Here is a 9,780-nt window from a genome sequence, read left to right on the forward strand (position 1 = left end):
GCTCTGTGCACCCCGGTACCGCATCCCCCGGTGCGGCCTGCACCCCCCTCCCCTCCTTGCCCTGCCCCGCCCCGCCCTGCGCGGTCGACCGGACCCCACCCCCGGCGGCCCCACCCCGCCGTTGCCCCTTTAAGACCACCCCGCCGCCGCCGCCGCCGCCTCTCCCTCCCCTCCCCTCCCTTTCCCCGCCGCTCTCCCCCATTGGCCGGCGGTGACATCAGCGGGGGCGGGGGCGGGGGCTTGGGGGCGGTGACGCAGCGGGGGGCGTGGCCGCGGCCCGGCGCGGCGCGGCGGGCGGGGGGCGCCGAAGATGGCGGCGGCGGCGGTGCGGGCCGCGGGGGCTGCGGAGGGAGCGGGCCGGGCGGTGCCGGCGGCGACGGCGATTCCGGTTCCTCCTCCCGGCCCCGCCGCGGGACCGCGCCGTTACTCGCTGCTGGCCATCGTGGGTGGCGGCTGCCACCGGCCCGGCCTGCTGGCCGCCGCGCTGCAGCAGCTGGAGCGAGGTGAGCCCGCGGGGCGCGGTGGCGGCCGCCGTGGTCCCGGTGCTGCCCCGGTGTCGGGGCCCGTGGGACTGGCCCTCACCCGCGCAGGATGCTCTGGGCTCTGCCCTTCTCCTGCACCGCGTTCCCCGTCGTCCCCACCCCGGATCCGCCCACACCGGAGCTACCCCGGGGTCTGACACCCCCCCCGCCCCGGTCCCCGGGGTCTGACCCCCTCCCCCGGGCCCTCCCGGTTCTCCCCCTCCTGCCCCAGGTCTCCAGGATCTGGACCCCCAAGCTCTGCTCCCTCCCCAGCCCCAGATCCCCCAAGATTTGCCCCCCAGGATCTGTCCCCTTTCTTGCCCCAGACCCCCCAGGATCTGCCCCATCTCCTGCCCCAGACCCCCCAGGATCTGCCTCCCAGGATCTGCCCCCTCTCTCGCCCCAGACCCCCAGGGTCTGCCTCATCTGCCCCAGACCCTCAGGATCTGTCGCCCCCGCTAAAGTGCTGCTGCCCCCCGCCGGCCCCATGACCTGCCCCCCTGGACCTTAGGGATCTGCCCCCTCTCCCCCGGGGTCTGTCCCCAAGCTCTGGGGCTGCGGGTGGACCCCTGAGACCTGTTCCCTGCCCTTGTCACCACCTGGGACCTTGGTCCACGCAGCTGTGGGGGCCAGAGGCTGGGCTGGGGGGGGGGATGCTGGGCTCACCGGGGGTGGGAGGCCATGCTACAGGGACCCACTTCAGCCTTCTCGCATTCCCGGCCCTCCCTGAGCTGTGGCTGGAGCTGGGGGGGGCCTCAGGCCATGGCATCGGAGCAGCCCTGCGCTGGAGCAGGTCCCCCAAATCACGGGACACACACACATGTTGCCACAACTGCCCCATCATGTGTCCCCCCCACCCCACACTTGTGGGACCCAGCACCCTACGAGGGCAGGACTGAACCCCGCTGGCCCCAAGCAGCGAAACCACCCAAAAACGGCCCCAGCCTTCACCCGGCACCTTGTGCAAAATTTGTGCAACCCCCCCCAGGGCCGCCTTGCGCCGAGGCCCAGCCGTCTTGCGCCATCGTCCGCCGGTTTGCTGGGCCGTTAGCGAGGAGCGGTTGCGGCCACGCTGGTCGGCGGCTGCGGTGGGGGGCTGGCAGCCCCCCGTGAATCCCCCTGGGGGGTCCTAAAGGGGTTGTGGGTGTTTTGGGGCTGTGCCTTGGGGGTTCCTGACCCTGCTCTGGGACCTGGGAGCACCCACATCGGTGCCGGCAGGAGCACCCTGTGTGCCGAATCCTCCGGCACCGTTAATTCCTTTAATTGCCGCCTTTGAAGAGGTGCCGGCAAGGTGCGCCTATTGCCCCAGGGGCCGGGGTTTTGGGTTGGCAGAGCTGGTGCCGCCGTGAGTCACCGCGCAAGGTGCTCGCCTGCCGGGCAGCCGATCGATGCATCGGCCTCGTGCCGGGGTCCGGCTGGGCTTGGGGACCCACTGGGGTCACCCCAAAAGCCACCGGGCCGGCACGGCTGTGTCTCGGGGCAAGGTAAGAGGGGGGACCAGGGTGCATGGGGGGAGGATACAGTCCCCACCATGCTGCTTCTTGCATAAACCAGTGTCATGTGGGTGCTGCGGTGTCGGGACACAGTGCCGGTGGGTGCTATTGGGGCTGACCCCCCACCCACCCGCTATTTTTGTGTCCCCCTCCTCTCTAAAGGAATCCGCTCTTGGGACATCGACCTCTCTTGTTGCAACTTGGATGAGCAGCTGAAGCTCTTTGTGTCCCGTCACTCAGCCACTTTCTCCAGCATCGTGAAAGGTAAAAGAGGGGGGCACGCAACGCTCCCAGCTGGTATTTAATTTGTGGGGTGTGGGAAACCCCCCCCACTACAGCCGGGGGGGCAGCGGGGAGGGGGGCCGGTGGGGAGGGACTTGCACGGATGAGTCCCTCCCCACCGGCCCCCCTCCTGGCCGCCCCCCCAGCAGTTGCAGGAACAGGCTTTGCTTTGTGGCCCCCCCCCGCCGCCACAGCCAAGCCCCGTGATCCCCCACGTGAGAAACTGCTTCCTTTGCCCATCCTGGGGCAGGATGTGATTTCCCACGGAAAGAAGAGAAAGAAGATGGAGCTGGGGATGCCGGGGCCGCTCCAGTGCCTGTTCCGTGCTGCGGTACTTGGTGGGGGGGCATAAGGTGTTCCCCCAGCCTGACCCCCCAGCTTTTTCCTCCCCTCCCTGCGGCAGGAAGGACACGGGAAACGTGTCCTTTGGCTCAGCAGATCCGCTGGCCTCCGCGGTGTCCGGGATTGGGATGGTGGCTGTCCCTCTTCCGCGGGGGAAGTGGGCAGGCGCTGGCCCTGCTGCCGTGTGTCGTCGTGTCCCCCCTCCCAATCCCATCCCCCTGGGATGAGGCCAAACTGGGGTGCAGCCCCATCGTTTTGGGGAGGATGGGTGTCAGCCCTTGGCTCCCTGCAGGTCAGCGGACCCTCCACCACCGGGGAGATGTGCTGGAGACCCTGGTGCTGCTCAACCCTTCCGACAAGTCCCTGTGTGACGAGGTGAGCTGGAGGGGGGCCGGGGGACGTGGCCATGGCCCCTTCAGAGCTGCTGGCAGGGGGGTGCCATGGCATGGAGCCCGCTGGCATCCTCATGTCCCCTCCATCCTCGTGTCCCTTCCGTCCTCAGCTGCGAAACCTCATCACGGATGTGTCGCAGCACAAGCTGCTGGTGTTCGCGGGGCCCTGCGTGGAGGAGACGGGGGAGCTGATGCTGCAGACGGGCTGCTTCTCCCTGCGGGACTTCATCCAGATCTTCACAGACAAGGAGGTGCGGTGCTGGGGACCCCCAGAAAGGAGCTGCCTGCTCCTGCCGGCTCCAGGCCTGGCTGCTGATGAGCAGGGATGGCGGGGGGGGGGGGGCTGTGCGCCGGCGCTGCCGGAGCGACTGTCTGCTCACGTTCTCCGGCGTCTCGGCGGGGAGCTGGGCATGGCGGCAGCGCGAGCGGGAGGCTGGCCCAGCTGTCTGCTCCGCAGGCAGCCGCGCCGGCACATCCCTCCCGCCACAGGGCTTGGGGAGGAGGCGGGGAGAGATCGGCCGCATCCTGGCCCTGAGCCGCAGCTGGGGGGGGTGTGTAAATCAGGGACCGGCCCCCCCACCCTGGGCATTGTGCCGGTGGCCAGTACCAGGTATGGGCAGTGGGATGGGGCTGTGGGAGCCCCTGGGGAAGGCGTGCCCTGTGCTTGCCGGGGGGGGGGGGGGGGGGCTGAGGCAGGGCACCCCCAGGCTGCCACATCTCTGGCCCTGGGTGCTCTGTCCCACCTGAAGCTCTGGCTGGCCCCGTCCCCTCGCAGGTAGGGGAGATCCTGAGCTCTGCAGACCCCTCGGCCAAGGCCAGGCTGACCATCAGCTGCCCCGACTTTGGGGAGTGGAGGGACTCGGGTTTGGACCACCACAACCTCCAGGACTTCATCGAGCTGCGCTACAACCCGGGCTGCATCCTGCCGGAGATGGAGGGGCTGGAGGAGTTCATGGAGTACCTCTCGGAGTCGCTGGAGCCCCAGTCCCCCTTTGACCTCCTCGAGCCCCCCACCATGGTCGGCTTCCTCAAACTCTCCAAGCCCTGCTGCTATATCTTCCCAGGCGGGAGAGGGGACTCAGCTTTCTTTGCCATCAACGGCTTCAACGTTCTGGTCAATGGAGGCTCCAACCCCAAGTCATCCTTTTGGAAGCTGGTCCGGCACCTGGACCGCATCGACTCCATCCTGGTGACGCACGCGGGCACGGACAGCCTGCCCGGCGTCAACAGCCTGCTGCAGAGAAAGCTGGCCGAGCTGGAGGAGGATCCGTCCCAAGGCTCGCAGGGCAACGGGGACTGGGCAAAGAACCTCATCTCCCCAGAACTGGGTGTTGTTTTCCTCAACGCCTCCGAGAAGCTGAAGGACATCGAGGGCAACTCCCGGGTGCTGAAGAGCTGCGATGAGGCTGCCCTGACCCTGCACTACCTGGAGAAGTTGGGCATCCGTCCCAACCCGCTGGCCCGGGACAGCGGACCCCGCGCAGAACCCACCGTCCTCTTCCAGAAGATGGGAGTGGGCCGGTTGGACATGTACGTCCTGAACCCCGTGAAAGGCACCAAGGAGCTGGAGTTTCTCCTGCAGCAATGGTCGGGCAACAGCTACCCCAAGGAGCAGGATTTGCCCCTGCAGTGCCTGACCTCTGTCTGCGCCCTGCTTGTCTGGCACCCTGTCAGCCCCTCCGAGAAGATCATCCGGGTCCTCTTCCCCGGCTGCACCCCCCAGGGCCGCATCCTGGAGGGGCTGGAGAAGGTGAAGCACCTGGAGTTCCTCAAGCATCCTGTGGTCACCAAGAATGACTTGAAGGGGCCGTCCGTGCCCCAACCTGAGAAACCGCTCAAGCAGAGGAGGGCAGAGAGCAAGGAGAGCCTGAAGTCGGCTTCCAAGCTCAGCTTGGTGGACACTGGGGCACCGGCGCCAAAGGAGAAGGCTCCATCAAAGGTGGAGAGGAAGGACATGAAGGCAGGGACCAAGGAGAAGCCAAAATCCCTGGGGGAGACGGCCAGAGCGGGGTCGGAAGAGGAGAAAGCCAAGGATGCTCGGGCCAAGCTGGAGTCTTCGATGGAGAAGCTGAAGGTGGACGCAAAGCCAAAGCCAAGCAAGGAGAAAGCGGTGCCCAAGAAGGAGCCTGTCCCCCGGAAAGAGGAGAAGAAGCCGCTGAAGAAGGACGAGGGGGCTGAGGCGAAGGGGGAGGCCAAGAAGGAGGTGAAGGTGGTGAAGAAGGAGGTGAAGGCTGAGACGCTGCGGAAGGACACGAAGGAGAGCAAGGCAGAGGCCAAGACTTCTGCCAAGACCCTGGTCCGGAAAACGCCGGTCCCGGAGACCCGCAAACTCCCAGCCAAGGCTGGCAGCATCAAGAAACCCCCCCTCAAGAAGGAGCCAGAGAAGCCCAAAGCCAAAGCCCCCCGGGAGGCAAGTGGCAGGAAGGAGCCGGGGACATCGGACGGCTCCAAGTCCTCCTCCCCTGAGGACATGCTGCCGGAGGCCGAGCGAGGCCGGGGGGCCGCCTCGCCGGGGGCCAGCGGGAGGAGGAGGAAGGAGGAGTCGACGGACGAGGGCATCACCACGGCAGAGAGTGAGCTGGAGCCCTCGCCGCTGGAGAACAGGGGGGCTGGGGAGCCGTCGGGACCTGGGGACTCATCCTGCCTGGAAAACGGCCTGGAGGACCCCGACAGCCCCCAACGTTTCCGCTACCTGGAGAGCAGCCCTTTGAGAGCCGTCTGTCCCCCCTCGCCCCTGGCCAAGACCCCCAAGAGCGACCGCAGCGTCAACTTCGACCTGACGCCCACCGGGATGCTTAACCACGGCCCCGAGGGCGGCGAGGATGCCTGCGGCAGCTCTGAGGAGAAAACCCTGGAGATGATGTCTCCAGCCAGCTCGGGGCCGGCCAGCGCCGGGCACACTCCCTTCCACCAGTCACCAGTGGACGATGGCACGGAGGAGCCGGGCGCCGGCACCAACCGGGCCCCAAACCCTTGGCCGCCGGCCGGGGGCAAAGCCTCGCAGGACGGCTCCGGCTCCTCGCAGGAGAAGCAGGCGGGCTGCCTCTCCCTCAGCCCCTTCAAGGACGACGTCCCTGACGTGTCCCCCACCATCACCACCCCCTCGCTGCCGGCCGAGGTGGGCTCCCCGCATTCCACCGAGGTGGACGAGTCGCTCTCGGTCTCCTTCGAGCAGGTGCTGCCACCCGTCAGCGAGTCCCCACCGGAGGAGGGCAGGCGGTCCCGGGGGACCGGGGGGACGCCGGAGCCGGAGGCCACCAAAGGCGGGTTGTCGCTGCCGCTGCGGCCGTGCCACCACCCGCCGCGGGCCGACGGTGACGCGGTGACGCGGCCCGGTCGCCGCTCCGACTCGCCCCACGACGTGGACCTCTGCTTGGTGTCACCCTGCGAGTTCGAGCATCCCAAATCGGAGCGGTCGCCTTCGGCCGCCGCCAGCCCCCGGGAGCTGTCGGACAGCGACCCGTCGCAGGAGCTGGTGCAGCGCCGCGGCCGGCCCCGCCAGCCGGTGGGCGAGACACCCCCCACCTCCGTCAGCGAGTCGCTGCCCACCCTCTCCGACTCCGACGTCCCTCCGGCCACCGAGGACTGCCCCTCCATCCTGGCTGACGGGCTGGAATCGGACGAGGACTCGGAGCAGCCCACCCGTGGCACGGCCAGGGCCCGTGACCCGCTGCCGGCTCCCATGAAGGACCCCTGCCCCATCCCCGCCCAGCCCGGTATCTGCATGGTGGACCCCGAGGCGCTGCCGGCCGAGCAGACCCGCGCCGGGAAGAAGGAGCCCCCCGGCAAGGTGAAGAGAACCCCGTCCCGTGTGGGCTCGGCACCCGCTGCTTCAAGAGCTGAGCCCCCCCGGCACCCCACCTCCACCCCCAAGGCCAGGGGTCCCACCAGCTCGGCCCGTGACGTTGGGGACAAAGCCAGGCTGTCCCTTGGGGACAAGAAGGGACCCTCCGGCGGGGACACCCGCACCCCAGGGACCACCCGCGGCGCTGGAGCCCGGCCGCTGGCGGGAGCTGGCAGGGCATCGCCGGCAGGTACGGGGCTGGGGATGGGACGTGGGCGCTGCCCGCTCCGGTGTCCCCGTGCCGGAGCGGCTCGAAGGCACCGCTGGTGCTGTGCAATTTGTTTGGGGGGGGTGGGGGGTTTTGGGGACTGCTGCTCACAGCTCCCGTACTCCTGTACTGGCAGGCACACGGGCTGCGGCCCCCCCCGGCCCCCCCGTCTACGTGGACCTGGCGTACCTGCCCGGCTCCTGGAGCGCCCGGACGGTGGACGAGGAGTTTTTCCGGCGTGTCCGTTCCCTCTGCTACGTGGTCAGCGGCGATGACCACCTGAAGGAGGGCGTCCTGCGGTCCCTCCTCGACGCCCTGCTTGCCGGCAAGCACCAGTGGGGCACCGACATCCAGGTGAGACCCCCCCTTTGCTCCCTGGATACTGGGAGTGGTAGGATCAGCCCCTTCCCGGTACTGGGGGGGGTGTGGGGGTGTGGGTCGCGGTGATGTGATGCAGTGGGTGTCTTTGCAGGTGACCTTGATCCCCACCTTTGACTCGCTGGTGATGCACGAGTGGTACCAGGAGACCCATGACCGGCAGCAGGAGCTGGGCATCACGGTGCTGGGCAGCAACAGCACCGTCGCCATGCAGGATGAGACCTTCCCTGCCTGCAAGGTGGAGTTCTGAAAGGGGGGGGGGCGGGCTGCGGCGTGGCCTTCATCCCCACCTTCCTCTGCCTCTGTCAGCCCCCCCTCTCCCTCCCTCCGCACCCGGTGACTCAGGGCTGCGCCAGCCCCCGGCTGCTGTGGCTCGGAGGGGAGGGAGAGGGGGTTCTGCTGGGGGGGGAGATGGGGTCATTCTCCCCCCCAGGACTGGCAGGGGCTCTCCGGGGACCCCGAGCCCACAGCACCCACACGCCGCACCCTCACACGCCGCGTGGTTCCCGCATGCCCACACCGGAGCCGTGCACTCCTCGCTCTGCACCCACCGCCGTCCTGGGGAGGGGGGGAATGGTGAGGGACCAACCGGGGACAGGGTGACCACCCTGCCTTTTGGGGGGGGGCAGGATCTGCCCCCCCCACTACATCCAGCAGCGGTGCTGAGCCATTTCCCGGGGAGGAGGCAGCGAGCCCCAGCTGTGCTCGATTTAACAGGGTAAATTTTGTTGTTTGCTGTTCCTACCCCCTCCCTGGACAAGCCACTACTGCCAACCCCCCCCCCCCCCCCCAGTACCCGCAGCCCTGGCCCTTGGGGCGGGGCTGGATCACCTTCCTGGGGGGCACAGGGCTGGTGGGACAATCTTGGCCACCCCAGGGTGGGGGTCCCATCCCTGTGGGGCAGCGCCAGGGCTTGTGCCCAGGCTTGGGGGGCTGCGATGGCTGCTCCTCCGGCACTACAGCCATGGGCTTTGTCCCTGGCACTGTCCCGTCCCCCCCCCCTTTCCCGGTCACGGCCAGACCCCGTGGCCGCCGAGAACGGTTGTGTGTCATCGTGTGTGTGTCCCCCCATCATGTACAGCAGCTGGGGGGGGGCTTTCCTCTCCATCGGGCTGAGACCTGGCAGCTTGCTGCACTGATGGCTCTTCCCTCCCCAGCAGCAGGGGCTGCGGGGCCTGACCCTGCACCCCAGCTGGTGTGGGGGGGGGGACACGACTGGGGAAGGCAGCTTTCCCCCCCCATCATCCACCCCCAAGCCCTCGAGTTGCTGGAAGGCTGTTAAGAAACCAAATGTCACGTGCAATTTTTAAGGGGTTTTGTGAGTGGAGAGCGGGGGCGGATGGGCTGGGGGGGGGGGTGCAGGATCTGCCCCCCTGGCTGGGGCAAACACTAACCCATTTTGTAGGAGGCTCCTCGCTGGCTCTTTTTGTAATGACTTTTTAAGAAAAAAAGGAGAGAAAAAAAAAAAAGAAAGAAAACAAACAAACAAAAGCGAAAACTGAACAAAACCAAACCTGGTCTGGAGGGAGGTTATTTATCTGTGGACCCCCCCAGCCCCCCCACCCCATCCCGGGCACCGGCTTGCAGCCGTGGGGGCTTTTACCTTGGATTGTATTGTCCTACGTGTTCGGGGAGGGGGGGGACTGAATGTTTCACCTGTAGTGCTTTATATATTTTTTCTTAGCTGGAAGCTGGTTTGGAGGTTGGGGGGGGGGGGAATTGTGGCCCCCCCAGCCCCTGCCCGTGGACGCCGGCACGCTCCCCGTCTTGCACGCCACGTTCCCGTTTGGCAAATGTGTTGAAAATGAGCATTAAAGAGAGGATAGCTCCCGGCTGCTCTCTGCCTCCTGTGTTTGGGGGGCGGGAGGAGGTTTGGGGGGCTCCCCTGGTCCTTGCGGGGGGAGTGGTGGGGCTGTGTGCCACTGTGGGGTCCTGGGATGCTGCAGGGTGGTTTGGGGAGGGGGGGGGTGGTGAAGGCTCGGTTGGGCTCAGCCCTTGGGGTGTGCGGGGTGCTCTGGGGCCGCATCCTGCGGTGGGAGGGGAGCTGGGGGGGGGTCCAGGGCATTACCCTGGGGGGGTTGGAGAGGGGCTGGAGGGGGGGGTGGCTGCGCGGTGGGGCTGAGCGGGGCTGGTGCGCCAGCACGGCTGAGGATGCTGAGGATGGATGCGGGGTTGCCATGACAACTGCATCCCCATCCCCGCCGCCCCCGGCCCGCGGAGGAGGGGGCTGCAGCGCTCTGTCCCCGCACACTTGGTACGGGGAGGGGTCCTGGGGGGGGGTCTGGAGCCTCCTCGGTGCTGGGCGGGGGGGTCCCATGGC

General features: G+C 67.8%; 1 protein-coding gene across 1 annotated transcript; it reads left to right on the forward strand.

Annotated features, from left to right (window-relative positions):
• The first annotated feature begins 284 nt into the window (after nt 1-284).
• Nucleotides 285-9,292, forward strand: MAP1S (microtubule associated protein 1S). The gene is made up of 7 exons (XM_075037815.1): nt 285-503; nt 2,177-2,278; nt 2,931-3,013; nt 3,141-3,281; nt 3,806-7,064; nt 7,219-7,436; nt 7,555-9,292. Exons 1-7 carry the CDS (start codon nt 311-313, stop codon nt 7,708-7,710), a joined length of 4,152 nt encoding a protein of 1,383 aa, XP_074893916.1. The 5' UTR covers nt 285-310; the 3' UTR covers nt 7,711-9,292.
• Nucleotides 9,293-9,780: the final 488 nt, after the last annotated feature.

This window comes from Buteo buteo, chromosome 10 (genome assembly GCF_964188355.1).
Source record: "Buteo buteo chromosome 10, bButBut1.hap1.1, whole genome shotgun sequence".
NCBI lineage: Eukaryota > Metazoa > Chordata > Aves > Accipitriformes > Accipitridae > Buteo > Buteo buteo.